General features: G+C 58.0%; 2 protein-coding genes and 1 pseudogene across 4 annotated transcripts; 2 read left to right on the top strand and 1 right to left on the bottom strand.

The window, feature by feature from the left end:
* Positions 1-301: 301 nt before the first annotated feature.
* Positions 302-2,012, top strand: LOC108523281 (zinc finger protein 479-like; the record flags this gene model as incomplete). The annotated part of the gene is made up of 2 exons (XM_017863806.1): positions 302-428; positions 1,903-2,012. Coding segments are annotated over 2 exons (237 nt in total), but the record flags the coding sequence as incomplete, so codon positions are not given.
* Positions 2,013-7,142: 5,130 nt separating this feature from the next.
* LOC108523282 (uncharacterized) lies at positions 7,143-14,653 on the bottom strand. 3 transcript variants are annotated; one of them, XM_017863807.1, is made up of 5 exons: positions 14,199-14,653; positions 12,908-13,676; positions 12,088-12,173; positions 10,280-10,388; positions 7,143-9,628 (listed from the first exon to the last, which is right to left on the bottom strand). In XM_017863807.1, exons 4-5 carry the CDS (start codon positions 10,305-10,307, stop codon positions 8,745-8,747), a joined length of 912 nt encoding a protein of 303 aa, XP_017719296.1. In that variant the 5' UTR covers positions 10,308-10,388; positions 12,088-12,173; positions 12,908-13,676; positions 14,199-14,653; the 3' UTR covers positions 7,143-8,744. The 3 variants fall into 3 exon arrangements, with proteins under 3 accessions (XP_017719296.1, XP_017719298.1, XP_017719297.1); XM_017863809.1 differs by having other exon boundaries at positions 12,908-13,672; XM_017863808.1 differs by lacking the exon at positions 14,199-14,653 and adding an exon at positions 13,885-13,921.
* Positions 14,654-14,751: 98 nt separating this feature from the next.
* Positions 14,752-22,081, top strand: LOC108523284 (transcription factor SOX-8-like; annotated as a pseudogene).
* Positions 22,082-25,084: the final 3,003 nt, after the last annotated feature.

The raw sequence follows: 25,084 nt of genomic DNA, 5'->3' as shown, positions 1-25,084 counted from the left end.
CATTACTTCTAGAGACATCTCCCCTGCCAACCTGTTCTCCATTTACAGATCCAGTAGTTGCTCCACAAGTCACTAGAAAGTTCATATACACACACAACATTGAAAAATCCCTCTGAACTTAATACTTAATCCCAATTCATCCTTTCTTTCTGTATCCCTCCCATCTGTCCATATTTAGAATCTTTTCTCTTCACACTCTCATTTCACCTGGAGTCAAATTAAGAACTTTGCTCATGGCCACTTGGTAAATATGGTGTGGGTTTTTCTTTCTTTTTTTTTTTTTTTTTTTTTTTTTTTCCAGGGACTGTTGACATTCAGGGATGTGGCCATAGAATTCTCTCTGGAGGAGTGGGAATACTTGGACTCTGCTCAGAGGAATTTGTATAGGGATGTGATGTTAGAGACCTACAGAAACCTGGTCTCCCTGGGTGAGGATAACTTTAATATAGTCTTTATTCTGTACTAAGGATTCCATATTCTTCCTTTGTAGAATGTTCTCTGAGTTTCTACTTTGCATGAATAAAGTGTAGATCCCTGCTTCTAAGGAAAACTTGGGAATTTGTTTATATAGAAAAAAAATTTGCCAGGCACACTGGCTCATGCCTTTAATCCCAGCACTTTGGGGGTCCAAGGCGAGCAGATCACCTGAGGTCAGGAGTTTGAGACCAGCCTTACTGACATGGTGAAACCCCGTGTATACATATACAAATAACAATAATACAAAATACAATACCATTTGTTAAAATCGCAAGATTCCATTACTTTTTATGGCCGAAAAATATCCTATTTTGTATACATATACAAATAACAATAATACTAAAAAAGTTAGCCTGGCATGGTGACGCATGCCTGTAATCCCAGGTATTTGGGAGACTGAGGCCGGAGAATCACTTGAACCTGGGAGGTGGAGGCTGAAGTGAGCTGAGATGGCACCATTGCACTCCAGCCTGGGTGGCAAGAGCCAAAATCCATATCAAAAAACAATAATAACAACAACAAAAAAAAGGCCAGGTGTGGTGGCTCATGCCCGTAATCCCAGCACTTTGGGAGGCCCTGGCAGGCAGATCACAAGATAAGGAGCTCGAGACCATCCTGGCTAACACGGTGAAACCCTGTCTCAACTAAAAATACAAAAAATTATCTCAGGCATGGTGGCACCTGCCTGTAGTCCCAGCTATTTGGGAGGCTGAGGCAGGAGAATCGCTGGAACCCAGGAGGCAGAGGTTGCAGTGAGCCAAGATCATGCCATTGCACTCCAGCTTGGACAACAGAATGAGACTCCATCTCAAAAAAATATATATATATATATTAAGTATGTTTCATTTTGACATTCATCTGAACCTTCCTTCAGCTGATCTGTATCTTTCACTATGGATTACTGGCAATTCCAGAAATTCAATAGCATAAAATATTGCTGCCCACACCTTAAAATCCAGTTTCTGCCACCAGTTTTTGATTACATAGTACTGAATGGTAGAGGTGAGGATCCACAGATTTAAAATGTTTCCTAAATATTGTAATGGTTCTGTCAGGAAACAGTATTTTGGGATTACTTTTCTAAAATCTTTGATAACATTCTCATCTTTATATATCGAGCATAGTACTTGGTTGGTAATTGGAGAATCCCCAGCCAAAGAGTCATTCTTACATTTTCCTGCTTTTTTTTTTTTTTTTTTTTTTTTTTTTTTGACAGTCTCACGACAGTCTCACTCTGTTGCCAAGTTGGAGTGCAGTGGTGCGATCTTGGCTCACTGCAACCTCTGCCTCCCAGATTTGAGCGATTCTCCTGCTTCAGCCTCCCGAGTAGCTGGGAATACAGGCGCCCAGCACCATATGCCTGACTAATTTTTGTATTTTTAGTAAAGACAGGGGCAGTCATCTTACTTTTTTCTAATAAAACAGGCCTTGCTATCTCTGAGCCAAACACGGTCCCCTGCCTGGAGAGAAGGAAAGAGTCCGGGAATGTGAAGAGACAGGAGACAGAAGCCACCTGTCCAGGTAGGTGGGAGTAAAGGAAGCAGATGACACGGGTGAGAAATCCCAAGGTCACTGAGGAAGCCAGACCTTGAAATGTGGTTCGGGAAGCACTGATCCAATGGAAGTAGTTTCTGAGAAGTCTGGATTTCTTTCTCTTGCTTGAACATAGAGGCATCTTCTGTTCCATGCTCTTAAATCTTCTAATGAGTCTACTTCCCCTTCAGAGATCTTTTGAGTTGACAGTGAGAAAGCTGTCTTCATGGCTGATAAGGGAGTGTTTGTACTGACTGCTCTTTTATTGCATTTGGGGATACAAGAATATCTGTGTATTTTAATTTTTTTTTTATTTTTTATTTTTTGGGGACGGAGTCTCACTCTGTTGCCCAGGCTGGAGTGCAATGGCAAGATCTCAGCTCAGTGCAACCTCCACTTCCCAGGTTCAAGTGATTCTCCTGCCTCAGCCTCCCAAGTAGCTAGGATTACAGGTGTGTACCACCATGCCTGGCTAATTTTTGTATTTTTAGAAAGGATGGGATTTCCCCATGTTGGCCAGGCTGGTCTTGAACCCCTGATCTCTTGAACTCTTGAACTCCTGATCTGCCTACCTCAGCCTCCCAAAGGGTTGGGATTACAGGTGTGAGTCACCACGCCTGGCCTATTTTTTCAAGTTTCTCTTTTTGCATTATGTCTGGAATGTGTGAGAGTAGTACTGATACTGGGATTTGGTTCAGAAATCCCAGGAACACCACAGACAAGTATTGTATGTTTTCTGGTTTATGATTTCCTATCCTATGGAGGTTCCAAATGTGATTCTATAGAAATTCATACTTAGTAATTTTATTAGAACACAACGTATTTCCCTAAACATAAGAAAATCCAGTCATTTTACTTCAAAATGTTTTATATGAACTGAGATTGGTAAATAAAACTTTTATACCCAAATTCCTTAACTGTAACATAGTTTAACATATCTACTCCATACATTTCTTAAACAAATTATGTCATTGGAGAGCTTAGAACATTGCTGAGCATATATTAAACTTCTACTTGTTACCTTATTAATAACTATCATTTTGCAGTTCTCGTTTAATATGTTTACTGGAACTCTGTCATATACACACATTTATGTATATATGAATGTATGTATGTACTTTATATATACATGTATGTACATGTGTGTAATGTGAATTCTTTACAAATAAAAATTGTGTGACTATACATTTATTGTGTACAAAATGATTTGATATGTGTATACACTGTGAAATCATTTATACAATCAAGTTTAAGAACACACCTATTACCTCACACAGTTACCTCTTTTTTGTGTAGTAAGACCACTTAAGGTGCTGTCTCAGCAAATTTTAAGCATATAAAACATTATTATTAACTATAATTATGATGCTATACATTAGATTACCCCAAACTTATTCATCTTGTAACTGAAATTTTGTATTCTTTGAACATCTCCCCATTTTTCCTACCTTCGGACCCTGACAACCACCTTTATATTCCCTGCTTCTGTGAGTTCGACTATTTTAGATGTCCATGTAAGTGAGACTATGCAGTATTTGTCTTTTCTTTCCGTGCCTGCCTTATTTCACTTAGCATAATGTCCTTTAGTTCTATCCATTTGTTAAAATCGCAAGATTCCATTACTTTTTATGGCCAAATAATATCCTATTTTGTATACATATAATTTTTTTTACCCATTCATCATCCACAAACATTTAGGTTGTTTTCATAACTTGGCCATCGGGAATAATGCTGCAGTGAACATGGGAGTGCAGAGATTCCTTTGACATCCTGACTTTATTTATTTACTTTGATTTTTTAATTTGTTTTGGAAATAATCTTAACTCTGTCGCCCAGGCTAGAGTGCAGTGGCATAACCTCAGCTCACTGCAACCTCCGCCTGCTGGGTTCAAGCGATTCTCCTGCCTCAGCCTCCTGAGTAGCTGTGATTACAAGCACCTGTCACCACACCCGACTAATTTTTGTATTTTTAGTAGAGATGGGGTTTCACCATGTTGGACAGGCTGGTGTTGAACTCCTGACCTCAGATGACCTGCCTGCCTCAGCCTCCCAAAGTGCTAGGACTACAGGCGTGAGCCACTGCACCCGGCTGACATACTGATTTTAATATCCACAAATGGGATTGTATGGTAGCTCTTTATGAAGAACTTTCATATTGGTTTTTATAAACTGGTTTTTATAATGACCCTGCCAATTTACATGACAATGTACATGTCAAAGTATACAAAATTGCATTTTAGGGGATATAGCTCAGTGGTCGAGCATTTCACTGCAAAATTGCATTTTCTTAATATCCTTGTCAACATTTTTAATCTCTCTTCATTTTAGTATTATCCTAACAGATGTGAAATGATAATCTCATCATGGTTTTGACTTGCAACTGCCTGATGACTGGTGACGTTGAACATCTTTTCGTGTATCTTTTGGCCATTCGCACATCTTAATTGGAAAAATATCTTCTCAATCTTTGGTCCATTTTTCAATCAGCACAAAAGATGGGCCACCTGCCACAGGAGGAGGGCTGGGTGAGGGACGGATGGTGAGGGATAGAGGAGGACAGGCAGGGAGGGATGGAGGGGGACAGGGGAGGATGGGCAGGAAGGGACAGAGGGGGACAGGGATGGGCAGCGAAGGATAGATGGGGATGGGAGGATAGGCAAGGAGGAACGGAGGGGGGAAGGGGAGGATGGGCAGGGAGGGATGGAGGGGGATAGGGAAGGATGGGCAGGGAGGGATGGGCCTCTCCAGGGTGGCATTTCCTTGGGCAGCCCTGCTTCCTCCTTAGGCCCTGGGCCCAACACACACCACATGCATATATCATACACATGCACATCACACACATACCACATACCATACACACACCCTGCACACATACACCACACACATCACATACATGCACATCACACACCATGCACACCACACACCACATACACACATACCACACACCATACACACCCAACATACACCACACACATCATACACACACACACCCAACCATACATCACACATATCATAACACCACACACTATACACACCACATAACACCACACACCATGCTACCACACCCGCACACATATACCACACACATCACACACACCCATACACAGCACATCACATACACCATACGCACTCCATACACACTCATACACATGCACACCACACATACACACAACACACACACACAGACAGCACACACCCCACAGACACCTACACACACCACACACCACACCACACCAACACCATACAACACATACCCACACCATAACATACACACCCCACACACATACACCATACATCCATACACACACTACAACCAACAAACACACCACACACATAACATCATACACATGGACCACACACACACTGGGCGGTAGGTGTGGACCAATACACACAAACCCTGCACACATATACACACACATCACACACACACCATGACCCTCACATCACATACACACATGCACCTCATACACACATCACATGCAACACCACACATACACCACACACTGTATAACAACACCAATACACACATGTTCACACACATACATTACACACATCACAATACACCACTACATCCACACACCCGTACACACACCACCACACACACTATACAACACACACCACCATACACATTACCATATCATACACCCACACACATACCACACACATATAGTCCTCAACACATAACCACACACACACACACACCAACCAAGGCGCCTCCAGGATTGCCATCCCCTAGAAGCCACAGGTGGGGTGGGTGGTCTCTCATCTGGAAGCGTCCCCCTAGCGACCATCCCTGCCGCCAATCTCATGGGCAAGCAGAGCTGCCACACCCATATTCTTCTCTGCAGCTGTCCCCTTTGGTGGCCCAGCCCAGGGTGGTATGGGCTAGAAATGTCATCTACACCAGCTCTCCATTGCCCGGCACTTATGGCCTGGGGGAAGCCCTGGTCCAGGTTCCCCCATCAGGTCCTCCGTCTGAAACTGCAAGGCCCACTAGCAGGTGATGAGGTCAGGGTGGATGGGGCCATGCACACAAGGTGGAGCCAGCCCCAGCTGAACGGTTGGGGCAGGGACGGGAGATGGGAGGAGGGAGTGCAGGTCCCCCCTGGATGAGGACATGGGCCCATCAGGTGGACTCAGAGGTGGCTCCGATGGCTGCCCCTCCACTCTCCACCCCTGGGTCCCTCTTGTCATCAGACACTCTGCACTAGCTTCCCCAGGGAACACCCTGGCCTCTCCCTGCAGGAGGTCAGAAGCTTCAGGGTTCAGTTTAAATGACACCAAAGATGCTTTCCCATACCATCCTTCCTGAAGTCCCCACCTCTGAGAGGTGCTTTTGGGGTTACCTGCTGCCCGCAGCCCTCCACATGGCCAGCATCTTCAGGGCAGGGTCTGTGAGGGTGGTCCAGCTCCGTCCTGTGTGGGAAAGTGCCTGGCACACAGCAAGTGCTTAATTAATACCTGGTGACACTCAAACCAACCCGACACCTCCCTCTCTGAAAGCCCCGTCCCAGCGTCCACTCAGGCCTAATGGCTCACACCCACAGAGGACAAGGGCACTTTCCTGGGGACTTCAAGGTGGACCAGAGATGACTCTGGAAGGGGGGCTTCTGGGCATCACCCTGCATGGGGACTCTCACCCGCATACCGCCTTCCCAGGAGTGCACCAACACGTCCTCAGCTGGCTGGCCTAGGCTCCCCCTCCCCCACCCCGCTGCAGAGACTGCCCACCTCCCCACCCCTCCCGTGGCAGCCTGCACACTGGGCACCTCCCCTGGTGGCCACTGCAGCCTGGGGAAAGGAGCAGGTGCTGGTGGAGCCTGGGGCAGGGTCTTGGCTGCACCACTGTGGCCCCGGGTCATACCCTTGTTCCCCCGGCCAACCTCAGTCTCCCTTCATCCAGGGGCGCTGGAGTCCCCTGTTGGTGTCCCAGGGACTTGAAGCCTCCGTGGTGGGTGGGGAGCTGGGAAGAGGTCACCCTGCCTGCTTGCAGACCTAATGCAACTTTGCTTTTCCTTGGCAAAGAGAAGCTCTCCATGGAGGTCCTCACCCAGATGGCACTGTGATCCCGAGTGGGCGGTGTCTGCTCTCCCAGGGGAAGGGGTTGGAAGCTGGCACAGTTTGGGCGGGGCCCCCACCCTCACTGCCTCCACTTAAACCCCCACTTCCGCCTGCTTGCGGCCCAGGCCTAACGGATGAGTTCCGTGGGCGGCCCAGGCGATGCTCTGAGGGCCCCAGAAGGATGCGGTGACCCGGAGAGGAGGGCAGGGCCTCCAGGGGGCAGGGGCACTGCAGACGGAGGTGTGGGTCTTCCCAGGCAGGTGCCAGAGCCAAGCGAGACAGTGGGGCAGGGAAAAAAGAGCAGGTCAGGCTGGCAGCCAGCTCCCCACCTAGGATGCCTGGAGCCTCCCAGCACGCAGTCCGCCTCCCCACCGCTGTTTCCTCTGACCTGGCTGAGGGGGGCCTGCCCCCTTGCAGAGATGAGATACTCCCTCAAGAGCAGGTGGCACGGGCCTCGGTCTTCAGCCCGGAGACCAACGCTTCCTTCAAAGGCCCTGGCCCCCTCAGCTCCGGGCCTGGTTCAGGTTGTTCCCAATGCAAAGCAGCAGGAGCCCTGGGGTCTGCGGACCAGGGCGGGCGGCCACCGGGGGCACCAGCTCTGGGCCGGGACTATGTGGGGAGTAGGAGGCGCCTCCTGCGCCGCCGGTGGCTGCCCCAGGTGGGTGCGGTGTGCAGGCAGGAAGCGGCAGCACGACCCCCGACTTTGCATCTGGACTTTTCTGGTAATGGACCAGCTGCTTCTGCCGACCGGGCCGGCGAGAGGCGTGGCTCAGGGGCTGCGGGGGCCATCGGCCCGGGCGTGGGCGCTTTTGGGGGCACCGTCACGGTTGGTCACCCAGTGTCACAGGCCGCAAGCTCAGAGACGCCCGTGTCCCGCATTGGGTGCCTGACCCGGAATGGCGCAGCCCTGTCGCCTACAGCGCGCTGGTGGATAGGATCCCAGGCACCCTCGGGCACTGCCAGGCCGAGGCCACCTCTCGGGGGCGGCCTTAGGTGGGGACCCAGAACCGTGACTGGGCGCTCGCCTGAGAGGGCAATGTCCCCTCTTCGAACCCACGGTCACGCCCAGGAAGGCACACCCCGCCCTCTCCCCGCCTCCACAGGCGCCCAGGGCTCACAGGCTCGGAGTGGTCTCTGCCTCTGCAGGACCATCCAGGGCCGCCCCGCCGGAGGGGCCTCTCCGCCCCCGAACCTAGGTTAGGCCCAGGGCCTCCCGCGTCCGGCCACGCCATCCGTCTGGCGGCGCCAGGGACTCAGCGCCGGGGTCAGCACAGAACCGGCCCAGCGCTTCCGCCTCCTCCAGCTGCCAGGGCATCAAGATCGCGCCTCCGCCCGCGCTCTCTAGGCTTGCACCCGTATGGGGAGCTGGGGCTCCTGGGCGCGCGTTACCTGGAGGTGCATTGCCTGCAGACTCTGGAAGAGCTGGAGGCTCATCTGCCACTTGAGCCGACCCTGCAGGCGGGGAGCCCGGGCCCGGGCGCTGCGCTGCGTAACCGACCCTGTCTGGGACCACAGGCAGCAGCTGACCCCGCGCTGTGGGCGAGACCTCGGACGCAAGATGGGCTGTGAGTGAATGAGTGCGTGTGTGTGTGTGTCATTGGAGTTGCCCAAAGACCCGCTTCCTAGCTGAGCCTCAGGACTGGGGGCGGACACCCAGGAGCCGCGCAGCGCCCTCAGAGGAGATAAGGTGCCGGAGACCCCCCGGCCTCCCTGCCCAGCTTCCCTTCCCGGGGCTCCGGAGAGCGGAGCTCTAGGCGTGAGGCGCTGGGTCCACCTGGCGCGGCGCTGGGCAGGCCGGCTGCGGGCGCGGCAAGAGCTGCAGAGCTTTCTTTATGGGTAGGGGGCGGGAGTGGCCGGGCTCCGCCTCTGGGGAGATGAGGGCACGCTCCGCCAATGGGCAGCCGGGCGAGGAGCGAGGCCGCGGGGCCACCGCTTAAAGAAACTTGCTGCGGGTCCGGGAGCTGTAACCAGGCGGCGGTGGCGGGCAGGTTCACCGCGTGGCGATTTCGGGTCCTGGAGCGGCCGCAGCGCAGCCCCGGGCGCCGGCCCCGGTGCGCGTCTCCTGTGCGTCCCCCTCCGCGCGCGGCCCCGATGCTGGACATGAGCGAGACCCACGCCCAGCCGCCCTGCAGCCCGTCCAGCACCGCCAGCTCCATGTCCCACGTGGAGAACTGAGACTCCAACGCGCCGCCTTCTCCCGCCCGCTCTGAGGGCCTGGACCGCGCCGGGGGCGGGTGGAGGGTGCCGGGGACTAGGCGGAGGAGGCAGACCAGTGCTTCTCGGACTGCATCCGCTACGCCATGTCGCAGGGACTCAAGGGCTACTACTGGAGCCTGGTGCGTGGTGGCGCGCTCAAAGCCAAGCCGCACCTGAAGCGGCCCATGAACTCTTTCATGGTGTGGGCAGAGGCAGCGCGCCTCAAACTGGCTTACTAGTACTCTCACCTGCACAACACCGAGCTCAACAAGATGCTGGGCAAGCTGTGGCGATGAGTGCGGACGTCCTGGGCCGGGTTCGGGACCGTGGCCTCTCCTGGTCTCGGACTGCGAGCGGGGGCCTGGAAGGCAAAGAGGTTGCGCCTCACACAGGCTCCGGGCTCTGCATCCGGGGTGGGTGTCAGGGCAGGTCCCCGCGGAAAAACACCCTCTGGCCAGCCGGAGTCCGGCGACAGGTATGGGAGTCGGGGTTCGCGGAGGACAGCGCCTGGGGTGTGCACCCTCGTGGCAGATGCACTCTGGAGCCAGTTCTGGTGGGGAACACCCTGCGGAGGGTCCAGGCTGGCACCCCGCGGTACCCCCCAGGCGCTGCGAATGGCCCCAGCCCCGAGAGACCCGCCAAGCACCAGAGCGAGCTGCATGCAGGTCTCTGGAGGTGCTTCGTCCTTAGAAAGGGCTCAGCCCCTGCGGCTCCTGGACCACCTATGGGGAGGGAGTGGGGCAGGCGGGTGGGTGGGCACCAGGTTTGCCTGCGAGTACCCTCCCCGCAGTTTCGCCCTCTCCTGGCCACCCCCTGCCCGAGGCAAGGAGGGTAGGAATGGAGATGACGGGGCGCAATGTGTGTACATGGAGCAGGTCAGTTTTCCAGAAATTAGGACTGCAGCGTGAAGAACGTGTTGCTCAGGACAGGCCGCCCCCACCAAATGTCCTCTACTTGGGTTTAAAATGGTTCTCTTGGCTTGGGGCTCTGGTACCCGTATCCTGCTCCTCACCTGGAAAACGGGAGCTTGGAGCTTGCATATCTGCACCTCCTGCCTTCTGTCTGGATCTAGGGCGCAGCCACGGGGTGCTGTCGATTGCAGACCCCTGCTCCCCCAAGTCCTGCCACACAGGTGGTTGGAGGTGAGCCTCAGGAAAAGTCCCAGGGAATGTATCCTGAGGCTCAGTGAGGACAGGAACCTGGGCCCTGCCAGGGCTTATGGGTGTCTGGGAATGGAGGGACAGCAGCCAAGCTGCCCACTGGAGACCAGCAGCCGTCCTGGGAAGCCTCGCTTTTGTCCACTGCCGGCTGGGTCCTGCCCGCCTCCCCTGCCTCCCTTAGAAAGCCCCTGAGAGAGGGGACAGCAGACCCGGAATGAGGGGTAGTAGAAAGAGGAAGGATGGGAGGTGTGGGGCTTGTTCTTTGGCTATCATAAGCATACCAACCTCCCCAAACAGGCGTTGCGGGCTCCCGCTGGCTGGTTCTCCCGGAGGGAGGTGCTGCCTGGTGCCCCGCGAGGCTCCGGAGCGCACAGCAGGTGGGTTTCCCTGGTCAGAGCCTCCCTGCCCCGGCCTTTGCTACCAGTTTCCCCTGCGGGTGTGCCCACGCCAAGGGTACAGTGGGCGCCCTGGCCATCCCTCTCTCTGCCCTGTACTGCAGCTTGTTGAGCGAGAGAGAAGCAGCCCTCCGTGGAGGAGGCAGAGCAGCTTCGCTTGCAGCACAAGAAGGACCACCTCGACTACAAGTACCAGCCACGCGCAGGAAGAGTGCCAAGGCCGGCCAGAGTGACTGCAACTCGGGCGGGGAGCTGGGACCCCACCTGGCAGCGGTGCCCTGTACAAGGCTGAGGCCTTGGAGACCCGCACCACCACAGCGACCACACAGGTGGGCTCCAGGTCCCAGGCATGTCTGAGGGTCCCTGGTACAGGAGGCAGCTGTGCGGTTTCTGGCTGAGATGGGTGCACGATGTTGGAGGGGGGCAGGCACCCTCGAGAGAACCAGTCCTTCCCTGGGTCACCTGAAAAAGCCCCCAAGGCCCTGGCCACCTCTGATTTTGGTGCACGAGGAACCTGCTTAGCTGCCTCGAGTGCACCACACACACCATACACACACCCCATACACATAACCACACATTACATGCCATCCAAACACATATATCACACACATATATCCTCACACATACACCACACACACATACAAACACACGCACCTCCGGGATTGCCATCCCTAGGAGCCACAGGTGGGGTGGGGTGGTCTCTCATCTGGAAGCATCCCCCAGGCCATCCCTGCCCCATCTCATGGGCAGCAAAGCCTGATCGCCCACACTCTTCTCTGCAGCTGTCCTTGACACCCAGGCCAGGTTATGTGGAGCTAGAAATGTCCTCTACACCAGCTCTCCAGCTTGGCACTCATGGCCAGGGGACAGCCCTGGTCCAGGTTCCCCTATCAGGTCCTCCCTCTGAAACTGCAAGGCCCACTAGCAGGTGATGAGGTCAGGGTAGGTGGGGCCATGCACACAGGGTGGAGCTGGCCCCAGCTGAAGGGCTGGGACAGGGATGGGAGATGGGAGGAGGGGGTGCAGGTCCCCCCATGGGCCCATCAGGTAGACTCAGAGGTGGCTCCGATGGCTGCCCCTCCACTCTCCACCCCTGGGTCCCTGTCCTGTCATCAGACACTCTGCACTAGCTTCCCCAGGGAACACCCTGGCCTCTCCCTGCAGGAGGTCAGAAGCTTCAGGGTTCAGTTTAAATGACACCAAAGATGCTTTCCCATACCATCCTTCCTGAAGTCCCCACCTCTGAGAGGTGCTTTTGGGGTTACCTGCTGCCCGCCTCCCTCCACAAGGCCAGCGTCTTCAGGGCAGGGGCTGTGAGGGTGGTCCAGCTCCGTCCTGTGTGGGAAAGTGCCTGGCACACAGCAAGTGCTTAATTAATACCTGGTGACACTCAAACCATGCAACACCACCCTCTCTGAAAGCCCCGTCCCAGTGTCTACTCAGGTCTAGTGGCTCACACCCACAGAGGACAAGGGCACTTTCCTGGGGACTTCAAGGTGGACCAGAGATGACTCTGGAAGCGCGGGGGCTTCTGGGCATCCTCCTGCATGGGGACTCTCACCCGCATACTGCCCTCCCAGGAGTGCACCAAAACGTCCTCAGCTGGCTGGCCTAGGCCCCGACTGCCAAAGAGACTCCCCACCTCCCCACCCCTCCTGTGGCAGCTGGACGCCCAGCACCTCCCCTGGTGGTTACTGCAGCCTGGGGAAAGGAGCAGGTGCTGGTGGAGCCTGGGGCAGGGTCTTGGCTGCACCACTGTGCCCCCGGGTCATACCCTGGATGCCCCGGCCAACCTCAGTCTCCCTTCATCCAGGGGCGCTGGAGTCCCCTGTTGGTGTCCCAAGAACTTGAAGCCTCCCTGGTGGGTGGGGAGCCGGGAAGAGGTCACTCTGCCTGCTTGCAGACCTCATGCAACTTTGCTTTTCCTTGGTAAAGAGGAGCTCTCCATGGAGGTCCTCACCGGGATGACACTGTGAACCTGAGTGGGTGGTGTATGCTCTCCCAGGGGCAGGGGGTGGAAAGTGGTACGGTTTGGGCTAGGCCCCCACCCTCACTGCCTCCACTTAAACCCCCACTCCCACCTACCTGCGTCCCAGGCCTAACAGATGAGTTCCGTGGGTGCCCCAGGCAATGCTCTGAGGGCCACAAAAGGATGCTGGGACCCCAAGCAGAACGCAGGGCCTCCAGGGGGAAATGGCACTGCAGACAGAGATGAGGGTCTTCCCAAGCAAGTGCCAGAGCCAACCGAGATGGTGGGGTGGGAAAGAGGCAGGCCTGGCTGGCAACCAGCTCCCCACCTATGATGCCTGGAGCCTCCAAGTGCGCAGTCGGCCTTTCCACTGATGCTTCCTCTGACCTGGCCAAGTGGGGCTGCCCCTTTGCAGAGATGAGCCGCCCCCTCCCGGCAGGTACCAGGGGCTTGGATCTTCAGCCCGGAGTCCAATGCTTCCTCCAAAGACCCTGCCCCCCTCAGCTTTGGGGCTGGCTTGGGTTGTTTCCAGTGCAAAGCAGCAGGGGCCCTGGGGTCTGCGGACGGGGGGCGGGCGGTGGCCGGGGGGCACCAGCTCTGGGCCCGGCCTGTGTGGGGGGTAGGAGGCGAGTCCTGTGCGGTCGATGGCTGCCCCAGGTGGGTGCGGTGCGCGGACAGGAAGCGGCAGCACGACCCCGACTTTGCATCTGGACTTTTCTGGTAACGGATCAGCTCCTTCTGCCGGCCGGGCCGGGGAGACAGCGTGGCTCAGGGACTGTTGAGGCCATCAGTCCGGGCGTGGGCACTTTGGGGGCACCGGCGCGGTCGGTCACCTGGGTTTCGTGGGCCTCAAGCTCGGAGATGCGCGTGTCCTGCGTTGGCTGCCTGACCCAGAATGGTGCAGCCCCGTCACCTCCAGAGCGCTGGCTGAAAGGATCTGAGCCACCCTAGGGGACGGCCGCCCAAGGCCACCTCGCAGGGGCGGCATTGGGCAGGGACCAGGGACCGCAGCTGGGCGCTCGCCTCGGGGTGCAGTGTCCCCTCTCAGACCCGGCGGTCCCCACCAGGGCAGCACACCCCGCCCTCTCCCTACCTCCGCAGGCGCTCAGGGCTCACAGGCTCGGAGCGGCCTCCGCCTCTGCCGGACCTCCGAGGGCCTCCCCGCCCCAGAGCCTGAGTCACGCCCAGAAGACCCAGGGGCCCCCCGCGTCCAGCCACGCCATCCGTCAGTCAGCCACAGGAACTCAGCGCCGGGGTCAACGCAGGCCCCGCCCAGCGCTCCCGTCCCCTCCAACTGCCCGGCCCTTGGGACCGCGACCCCGCCCGCGCACTCCACGCTCGTACCCGTAAGGGGAGGGCGGCCCAGGGTTCCCCAGCTCCAAGCCGCGGCCCCTCGGTGCGCGTTACCTGGACGTGCGCTGTCCGCAGACTCTGGACGAGCTGGGGGCTCCTCTTCCCCTCGCCCCGACCCTGCGGGCGGGGAGCCGGGGCCTGGCCGCTACACAGCGTAACCCGACCCTTTCCTGGACCTCAGGCAGCAGCTGACCCCGCGCCTCCAGGCTGCGGGCGAGACCTCGAGCGCGAGACGGGCTGTTTGAGTGAGTGAGAGAGATTGAGTGAGTGAGTGAGTGAGTGAGTGAGTGAGTGAGTGAGTGTGTGTGTGTGTGTGTGTCTCAAGGGAGGGGCCCGAGGACCCGCTTCCTAGTTGAGCGTCGGGACGGGGGACGCACTCCCAGGAGCCGCGCAGTGCCCGCAGAGGAGAGGAGCGCCGGAGACCCCCCTGCGCCCATCCGACCTCCCTGGCCCTCTTCCCTTCCCGGGGCTCCAGAGTGGGGAGCTCCAGGCGTTGGGCGCCGGGCCGGGGCGCCGCGAGAGCGGCGGAGCTTTCCTTGTGGGTGGGGCGGGGGCGGCCAGGCTCCGCTTCCGGGGGAGGGCGCGCTCCGCCAATGGGCAGCCGGGCGCAGGGCGGGGCCGCTGCGCCGCCGCTTAAAGAAACTTGCTGCAGGTCTCAAAGCCAGAACCAAGTCTCGGCTGCGGTGGCGTCCGCGAGGGTTGGGGCCACCGCTCGGCCACTTCGGGTCCGGAGCGGCCGCAGCGCAACCCCGGGCACCAGCCCCGGTGCGCGTCTCTGGTGCGCGCACCTCCGCGCGCGGCCCCGATGCTGGACGTGAGCGAGGCCCGCGCCCAGCCGCCCTGCAGCCCGTCCGGTACCGCCAGCTCCATGTCTTACGTGGAGGACTCGGGCTCCGACGCGCCTCTGTCTCTCGCGGGCTCCAAGGTCCTGGGCCGCGCGGGGGGCGCGGTGGGGGGCGCCCAGGGCCAGGCAGCGGAGGTAGCGGACAAGCGCTTCCCAGCCTTCATCCGCGACGCCATGTCGCTTGTCCTCAAGGGCTGCGACTGGAGCCTGGTGCCCATGCCGCTGCGCGGCTGCGGCGGGGGTGCGCTCAAAGCCAAGCCGCACGTGAAGCGGCCCATGAACGCGTTCATGGTGTGGGCGCAGGTGGCGCTCCGCAAGCTGGCCGACCAGTGCCCGCACCTGCACAACGCCGAGCTCAGCAAGACACTGGGCAAGCTGTGGCTGTGAGTGCCCGGGCCCAAGAGGCGGGGTTCGGGACCCTGGCCACCCCTGGTCTCGGACTGCTAGCGGGGACCTGGAGGGCTCAGCGCTTGCGGAGGTTGCGGCCTCAGGCAGGCTCCAGGCTCTGCACCTGGGACGGGTTTCAGGGCGGTCCCCGTGGAAACACACCCTTTGGCCAGCCGGGGTCTGGCGCCAGGTATGGGAGTTGGGGTCCGCAGAGGGCAGCGCCTCGGGTGTGAACCCTCATAGTGGTTGCGTTCTGGAGCCAGTTCTCCTGGCGGGGAACACCCAGCGGAGGGCCATGGCTGGCACCGCAAAGTGCCCCCTAGCCGCTGTGAGTAGCCCCAGCCCCGAGAGGCCCGCCTGGCACAAGAACTAGCTGCATGCAGCTCTCTAGAGGTGCCCCCTCCTTAGAAAGGGCTCAGCCCCTCTGGCTCTTGAACCACCCGTTGGGAGGGAGTGGGGCGGGCGGGTGCGTGGGCAGCAGGTTTGCCTGCGAGTACCCTCCCCGCAGCTTCTCCCTTTCCTGGCCACTCTCTGCTGGAAGCCAGGAGGGCAGAAGTGGAGATGACAGGGTGCTCATCTCCACGACCAGTAGGTGGAGCTGGGCAGTTTTCCAGAAGCGTGAAGAACTTGTTGCTCAGGACAGGCCGCCCCAACCAAATGTCTTCTGCTTTAAAATGGTTTAAAACGGTTCTCTTGGTTTGGGGCTCTGGTTCCAGTATCCTGCTCCTCACCTGGAAAACGGGAGGTTGGAGCTTGCATATCTGCACCTCTTGTCTTCTGTCTGGATCTAGGGCACAGCCACGGGGCGCTGTCGACTGCAGACCCCTGCTCCCCAAGTCCTGCCACACAGGTGGTTGGAGGTAAGCCTTGGGAAGAGTCCCAGGGAATGTGTCATGAGGCTCAGTGAGGACGGGCGCCTGGGCCCTGCCAGGGCTTCTGGATGTCTGAGAATGGAGGGCCAGCAGCCCAGCTGCCCCATGGAGGCTGGCACCTTTCCTGGGAAGTCTCGCTTTTGTCCACCACCAGCTGGGTCCTGCCCGCGTCCCTTAGAAAGCCCCAGAGGGAGGGAACAGCAGGCCCGGAATGGGGGGAAGTAGAAGGAGGAAGGATGTGAGGTGTGGGGCTTGTTCTTTGACTATCATAAGCATACCAACCTCCCCAAACAGGCACTGCCCTCTCCCACCAATTCGTTCTTCCAGAGAGACGTGCTGCCTGGTGCCTCGCAAGGCTCCGGGGCTCATGGCAGGCGGGTTTCCCTGGTCAGAGCCTCCCTGCCCCAGTCTCTACTACCTTTTCCCCGTGATATGTGCCCCTGCCGACGGCACAGTGGGTGCCCTGGCCACCCCTGCCTCTGCCCTGTGCTGCAGCTTGCTAAGCAAGAGCAAGAAGCAGCCATTCATGGAGGAGGCAGAGCAGCTTCACCTGCAGAACAAGAAGGACCACCCCGACTACAAGTACCAGCCACGGCGCAGAAAGAGTGCCAAGGCCAGCCAGAGCGACTGGGACTCCCGCGTGGAGCTGGGACCGCACCCTGGCAGCAGTGCCCCTGTACAAGGCTGAAGCAGGGCTTGGAGATGCGCACCACCACAGCAACCACACAGTTGGGCTGCAGGCCCCAGGCATGTCTGAGGGTTCCTGGTGTGGGAGGCAGCTGTGGAGTGTCTGACTAAGATGTGTGCATAATGGTGGAAGAGGGCAGGCACCCTCAAGAGAACCAGGCCTTCCCCGGGTCCCCTGAAAAGCCCCAAGGCCCTGGCCACCTCTGTCTTTGGTGCACAAGGGACCTGCTTAGTCGCCGCAAGTGCTGAGGGGCTGACAGCTTTGCTTGGCGGGGACCCCGAGAGGTGGTGTTTTCAGCAAGACTTAGTCAAATGCTGAGTGCCTACAGGGCGCTCAGCAGCCCTGGCTTCAGGGCCAGACTGACGGAGTGGAATCCTGCCAGGGCCTCAGTCAGGCTGGCTGATGCCCACCAGTCTCAGAGTGCTTGGCTGGCCCGGAGAGGAACAGGGTCTGGGTGGTCCCTCAGTGCCCTGTAAATGCCAGCTCTGGCCAGGCTGGGCCTGTGAGCTTCTTCCCCAACCTTGGTCTCTGGGAGGGGCCTCAGGTTTTCCCATAGCACAGTGCTTCACAGAATTTTCTCAGCTGAGGAGTGAGGTCTAGGTCTGACTTTGCTGGAATTTCTGGGAAATGTAAAGAAATCAAAAGCTGGTTGATCCCCCCTGGCAGTTAGCGCCGGTGTCTCTCCCCTTCCAGCCTGGCCAGCCCCACCCACCCCACAGAAGGGGCATTCATTCCTGAAGCCTGCTCTCCTGTCCCCAGGGCAGATCCATGGGCCGCCCACCCTGCCCAGCACTCCCAAGACAGAGCTGCAGCAGGCAGGCACCAAGCCAGAGCTGAAGCTGGAGGGACGCCGGACGGCGGACAGAGGGCTCCAGAACATTGACTTCAGCAACGTGGACATCTTGAAGCTCACCAGCAAGGTCAAGGGCACCGTGGATGCCTTCAAGTCCATGAGTTCAACCAGTACCTGCCCCTGGGCAGCCCTGCTCCACCTGAGCCCGGCTACGCATACTGGGGCCCCTACTTCCACACCAGGGCGTCCCTCGTGTTGGCCCACAAGAGTGCCCTGTTGGCCTCTGTGTAACCCGAGATGGGTCCACCGCGGCCACACATCAAGACAAAGCAGCTGAACCCTGGCACAAGAACTAGCTGCATGCAGCTCTCTAGAGGTGCCCCCTCCTTAGAAAGGGCTCAGCCCCTCTGGCTCTTGAACCACCCGTTGGGAGGGAGTGGGGCGGGCGGGTGCGTGGGCAGCAGGTTTGCCTGTGAGTACCCTCCCCGCAGCTTCTCCCTTTCCTGGCCACTCTCTGCTGGAAGCCAGGAGGGCAGAAGTGGAGATGACAGGGTGCTCATCTCCACGACCAGTAGGTGGAGCTGGGCAGTTTTCCAGAAGCGTGAAGAACTTGTTGCTCAGGACAGGCCGCCCCAACCAAATGTCTTCTGCTTTAAAATGGTTTAAAACGGTTCTCTTGGTTTGGGGCTCTGGTTCCAGTATCCTGCTCCTCACCTGGAAAACGGGAGGTTGGAGCTTGCATATCTGCACCTCTTGTCTTCTGTCTGGATCTAGGGCACAGCCACGGGGCGCTGTCGACTGCAGACCCCCTGCTCCCCCAAGTCCTGCCACACAGGTGGTTGGAGGTAAGCCTTGGGAAGAGTCCCAGGGAATGTGTCATGAGGCTCAGTGAGGACGGGCGCCTGGGCCCTGCCAGGGCTTCTGGATGTCTGAGAATGGAGGGCCAGCAGCCCAGCTGCCCCATGGAGGCTGGCACCTTTCCTGGGAAGTCTCGCTTTTGTCCACCACCAGCTGGGTCCTGCCCGCGTCCCTTAGAAAGCCCCAGAGGGAGGGAACAGCAGGCCCGGAATGGGGGGAAGTAGAAGGAGGAAGGATGTGAGGTGTGGGGCTTGTTCTTTGACTATCATAAGCATACCAACCTCCCCAAACAGGCACTGCCCTCTCCCACCAATTCGTTCTTCCAGAGAGACGTGCTGCCTGGTGCCTCGCAAGGCTCCGGGGCTCATGGCAGGCGGGTTTCCCTGGTCAGAGCCTCCCTGCCCCAGTCTCTACTACCTTTTTCCCCGTGATATGTGCCCCTGCCGACGGCACAGTGGGTGCCCTGGCCACCCCTGCCTCTGCCCTGTGCTGCAGCTTGCTAAGCAAGAGCAAGAAGCAGCCATTCATGGAGGAGGCAGAGCAGCTTCACCTGCAGAACAAGAAGGACCACCCCGACTACAAGTACCAGCCACGGCGCAGAAAGAGTGCCAAGGCCAGCCAGAGCGACTGGGACTCCCGCGTGGAGCTGGGACCGCACCCTGGCAGCAGTGCCCCTGTACAAGGCTGAAGCAGGGCTTGGAGATGCGCACCACCACAGCAACCACACAGTTGGGCTGCAGGCCCCAGGCATGTCTGAGGGTTCCTGGTGTGGGAGGCAGCTGTGGAGTGTCTGACTAAGATGTGTGCATAATGGTGGAAGAGGGCAGGCACCCTCAAGAGAACCAGGCCTTCCCCGGGTCCCCTGAAAAAGCCCCCAAGGCCCTGGCCACCTCTGTCTTTGGTGCACAAGGGACCTGCTTAGTCGCCGCAAGTGCTGAGGGGCTGACAGCTTTGCTTGGCGGGGACCCCGAGAGGTGGTGTTTTCAGCAAGACTTAGTCAAATGCTGAGTGCCTACAGGGCGCTCAGCAGCCCTGGCTTCAGGGCCAGACTGACGGAGTGGAATCCTGCCAGGGCCTCAGTCAGGCTGGCTGATGCCCACCAGTCTCAGAGTGCTTGGCTGGCCCGGAGAGGAACAGGGTCTGGGTGGTCCCTCAGTGCCCTGTAAATGCCAGCTCTGGCCAGGCTGGGCCTGTGAGCTTCTTCCCCCAACCTTGGTCTCTGGGAGGGGCCTCAGGTTTTCCCATAGCACAGTGCTTCACAGAATTTTCTCAGCTGAGGAGTGAGGTCTAGGTCTGACTTTGCTGGAATTTCTGGGAAATGTAAAGAAATCAAAAGCTGGTTGATCCCCCCTGGCAGTTAGCGCCGGTGTCTCTCCCCTTCCAGCCTGGCCAGCCCCACCCACCCCACAGAAGGGGCATTCATTCCTGAAGCCTGCTCTCCTGTCCCCAGGGCAGATCCATGGGCCGCCCACCCTGCCCAGCACTCCCAAGACAGAGCTGCAGCAGGCAGGCACCAAGCCAGAGCTGAAGCTGGAGGGACGCCGGACGGCGGACAGAGGGCTCCAGAACATTGACTTCAGCAACGTGGACATCTTGAAGCTCACCAGCAAGGTCAAGGGCACCGTGGATGCCTTCAAGTCCATGAGTTCAACCAGTACCTGCCCCTGGGCAGCCCTGCTCCACCTGAGCCCGGCTACGCATACTGGGGCCCCTACTTCCACACCAGGGCGTCCCTCGTGTTGGCCCACAAGAGTGCCCTGTTGGCCTCTGTGTAACCCGAGATGGGTCCACCGCGGCCACACATCAAGACAAAGCAGCTGAACCCTGGCCACTACAGTGACCAGCCCCGAGGCTTGCCCAACTACGGTTACTGCAGCGGCCAGGCCAGCGCCGTCCTGTGCCAGCACCTTCACTGGAGCACAGGGCAACTATGGTGACCTGCAGGCCTCCAGCTACTACAGCGCCTACACCGGCTACCTGCCCGGCCTCTACCAGTACCCCTGCTTCCACTAGCTATGCTGGCCCTATGCCTCGTCCCTGCTCAGTGGCCTGGCCCTGCTGCCCACCCACAGCCCCACCAGTCACTGGGACCAGCTGGTGTACACCACCCTGACCAGGCCCTAAGGGCCTGACCATGGGGAGGGACTCAGCACTGGGGGGACAGCCTTGTCCCAGCCCGGACGGACTAGCCTCTGAGGCCTCCCAGTGTGTGTGGCCAGGGCAGGAGGGGACCCCAGTGGCTGAGCTCTGTCAAGTGCCTGCTGAAGTCTGCAGGGAAACGTGCTTGCTGCCCATGGCCCTTGGCCTCCAGATGGCCACACCTCCGCTGATGGATGAGCTCCATCTCCCTTCTCTCTCTCTTTTTGAGGTGGCAGAATTATTCCACAAAGAAGGGCTGCCGTTTGGTCCCTCTTCTGGGAGGACTGGCGGCACCAGCACCTTCACTTTGCATCTCGGTAGAGGAGAAACGGCAGCACAGCCCAAGGACCAAAGGAGGGGGTGGCAGGGGCCTTGCAGGGTACTCTGAGGTCCAGGCCGGCCTCAGTGCTGAGAACCCCTGCACACATGGCCACATTCCCTCGACGATGGCTGCATGGGCTGTCCAGGGTGTCTGTCGACAGACCCTCCAGGGATGCACCTGCTTGAGCATCTCTGGGACCCACCTGTCAGATCTGAGGCGTCTCCTTGCTGGCAGAGTGCACCCACATAAGGTCTGGCTGTGATTAACACATACCTTTTTTATTGTTATGTTTTTGATAATTCTTATTTTTGAAGCTTAAATGTGTTTCTTTTGAAAGTTGTTAAAGATATGTTCTATTTTATCTTTAATTGAGGTAATTCAGGCAAAGAATAGAATTTAAGACAAAATGGAAGCTGGGAAGCTTTCCTTGAGGGCAGGCAGGAGGTGGGGTTGCAGGTGTTGGCTGGCATCACATTGCTCAGCTTTTGGGAGGGCCCAGAGGGCCCAAGGTCCCTGGGAGGACTGGGCCCCTCATGCCTCGAGCTTGGCAGCCGAAAACCAGAGGGAGGAGAAGGGACTTGCCTTGTGGCATCTCTGATCAGGTTGGGGTGCCCCAGCACCCAGTGTCAGTTTGGGGTTTGGGAAGCAGGACTCCGTCTCTGCCCCTGACTGTGCCATATGGTAGGACACATAGGACACAGGAATTCCTGGGTCCCTGCCCACGACTGTGCCACGTGATAGGACACAGGACACAGGAATTCCTGGTAAGTGGTGCCTTCAGAACTGATCTTGGCTCACAGTACCAAGCTGTGAAACTAAACCTTCTCCACTAAACGTCATTAGGGCCTTAGTTCTAGGTGAATAATATCTGATTTACCTGCACTGTTTCCCCTGTGTGCTGAGCACAGAGCATATGATAGCACCTGCTTCACGGAAACTTGTGCCTTTAAACTGGGTAGATTTAAATACATCCGAGAAGTTGCTTCTTTTTACTTCTTCTACTTTTCCTGCTTTTTTGTAGGAAAAAAAAAAAGTCTCTGCTTCTGTTTGGGGGTGGGGGGTGGGGGTGGGGAGCCACCACAGACCTGTTTTATACAGCATGTCACTGGGCACCGCGTGGGGAGGACACACCCTCACTTGCCTGCTGCCTTCACTCCTTTCTGACCAAACCATGCTAACTTTTGTACAGATCGATTTAATAAAATTAAACAGTGCTTTTTATCGACGTGGGCTACCTTTTGTGTGTGGCTTTGCGTGAACCTGGGGCTCCCGGGGTGAAGGTGTCCAGCAAAGGCAGGATCGGGCTGTGCCACTTGTGACATGCAGTGGCCGGCCTCACCCCAGTACCCTCCACGTGGGGCAGCAAGGAGGGCAGCCGTGAGCCCACCCAGACCCCGAGCGGCAGGGGCAGCCCGTCATGCCAGGAGGCGTCAGCAGGCTTCAGTCGGAATGGAAACACCCGTATCCTTCACAAATCCCGTCATGGTGTCCGGGAAGTGAGCTCCTCGTCTTCCTTCCTGGAGGGCCTCCTTGGTAGGCAAAACGGGTCTGGTTAGGCCCAATTTGAGGCTGTGCTTTTCCTCCCAGGCAAATCCCAGAGCTGGTTTTTGGGTGGCTGTGCAATGCTGGGAAGCTGACGGCATCTTTCAGGCCTTGGCATGGAGCCAGGCTTGAAAGCGGCCCCGCAGGAGCCAGCAGAGCTGTCTGGTTGGAGGAAAGTTTCTAGGGAGAAAATGGCTTTGGGAATGACAGCCAGTGAGGAGCAGCTGGTCCCTTTGCCAGGCCTCCCGGGCACCCGAAGCTGGTGCAGGGGCATCTTGGGGCTGGGGCCGCCCCTGAAATGCAGAGACCCAGCTTCTCAAGGCATCTCGGTCAGGGGTGGGATGTGCTGCTCACAGGAACCCAATTCGAGAGGCGGCTGCATGTAAGATTTTGATGGGGTAGCCTGGGTAGGAGGCCACCCACCCAGTCTCCTTGCCCACCTGGCTGCACTGCCCCTCACCCCACAGTAGGGATCCCATTCCAGGGCCTGCCAAGAGCAGTGGGGGAAAGGGGTGTCCGAATATATGAGGGTTCCTGGGGGTGGGGTGTGCGCAGCCCCGCAGGCAAGGAGGAGGCTGGGAGGGGGCTGCCGAGAGCCAGCTTCACAGACACCCGACGCCTCCGCAGAACCGGCCCAGCCCATCCTGCATCCAGCCAAAAGCCAGGTCCACACGTCCCTCAAAGCTCACACATTGACACCCCAGCCAGGGAGAACCCAGGGTCCAGCTAGCAGGCAAAGTCAGCTCTGCCCCTGGGCTGCCCTAGGATGTGCTTTGGGGCTTGCCAGGTTCCCAGGGGCTGGGAGGCCCTACCAGTTTTGTGTGGACTTGGCGGGGCTGCTGCAATTTAACTCCTGGGGGCCCAGGCCCTGCGTCTCACTGGTGTGCCCTAGGGGAGGAAAACCCCATGTCTCCGTCCCGAGTGTGCGTGGGTCCCAGATGTGTTCCTGTGGGTTTTCCAGTATCTGAGTTTCATGAAGATCAGGGAGTGCCACCCTGTCCTGGCGCGTCCACACCCTGCCCAGCGGAGGGGTGCACAGACACCTCCTCCCCCACGGACACCTCCTCCCCCTGCACAGCACCGCCCTTTGTCCCTGCCCCTCCTATCCCTCCTCTCCAGGGGGACCCCTCTGGCAGGGCTTGTGGCTTCCCACTTCAGCACTGGATGCTGGCCCTGGAAGTCTCCAGGTGCTGGCCCCCTCCCCCAGTGCTGCACAGAGGAGGCAGCTGGAGTGGGTGTGCCAGGGGTCAGGCCGCTCTGCCCTGGTCTCCGGCTGGTGGGGGTTTTGCTGGAAACAAGTCCTCCAAGATTGCCAGGCTGACGACATTGTTTCCAAGCTGACCTCGCCCCAAGCCCAAGCTTCCCTGCGCCTGGTCCTCCCGAGAGCTTTGCATCCCAGGGCAGGCTGGCCCTGCTGGGACAGTTCCTCATTTTCCACGTCCTTACCCTCAACAGAGAGCATTGCCTCTGATCTCAGCTGAACAGAATGCCCTGTTCAGCCCCAAAAGGGGAAATGGCATTGGTGATCCACCCTGGCTTCTGATAGACTGGAAAAGCCCCTCTGGTCTTCCTGGGACAGAAGCGGCCTTAGGAGCGGGTTTTTGGTGTGGGTGTGAGTTCACAGCTGTGTGGCTGTTCCTTCCCAAGAGGACCTGTGTCCTCCCAGCAGCTGCCTGGAAGGGGCCTGAGGTCCCACTCGCCCACCTCTCCTGGGGAATGTGACTCAGGGACCTGCTCGGTCTGGTGTGGCATTGGGCCACAGTCAGGGGACCATCAAGTACAGGGTGTCATGGATCCAGGGTCCTGACCTGCTATCTGGACCCCCGTCTTGCCTCCCCAGCCCAGATGGGAGTACCTTTCTTGACCGCATCTCTAGCTGCTCCCTGCTGGGGCTACAGCTAGAGGCTTGGGGGTCATGTTTCCAGGAGGTAACACCATGACCACCAGACTCCAGGCAAACCCTGGACACCTCTGTGGACATCTGCAGGGGCACGTTCCACCAGGCTCACAGCAGACCTGCACCAGTCAGGACCCAGTCTCAGGCAGCGAAGCCAGCACTTGGTTCAAATCCCTCTAGGTCAGTATAGACCCCAGATGAAGGAGATGGGTGTCCCCCCACCAGCGACTCAGGCAAAGAAGCACCCCAGAGGGAAGGAGACACAGCCCAGCACTGCCCCCAAGCCTCAGCTGGACCCTTCCTGCAGGACCCAGCGCTGCACCCAAGCCTCAGCCGGGCCCTTCCTACAGCACCCAGCTCTGCACCCAAGCCTCAGCCTGGGCCGTTTCTGCAGGACTGTAGGGGCATCAGGCAGGTGATAGAAGCCAGAGGCTCAGATCGCCCACTGCCCAGGCCCTGCCAGTGACGACATCTGCTTCTCTCTCTCCTGGGACCAGAGGCCCCACGCCTGCTCCCCACAACCTGGCTCTGCTGGCCCAGTCCTGAGGCCACTGCAGACAAGGGGGCTGTGGCCTCCTGATTACCCACTGGCCCTTGG

The sequence above is a fragment of the Rhinopithecus bieti genome, unplaced genomic scaffold (genome assembly GCF_001698545.2).
Source record: "Rhinopithecus bieti isolate Rb0 unplaced genomic scaffold, ASM169854v2 scaffold_74730, whole genome shotgun sequence".
Classification (NCBI taxonomy): domain Eukaryota; kingdom Metazoa; phylum Chordata; class Mammalia; order Primates; family Cercopithecidae; genus Rhinopithecus; species Rhinopithecus bieti.
Note: the sequence above shows the minus strand (reverse complement) of the source record. Positions and strands in the feature narration are given on the sequence as shown.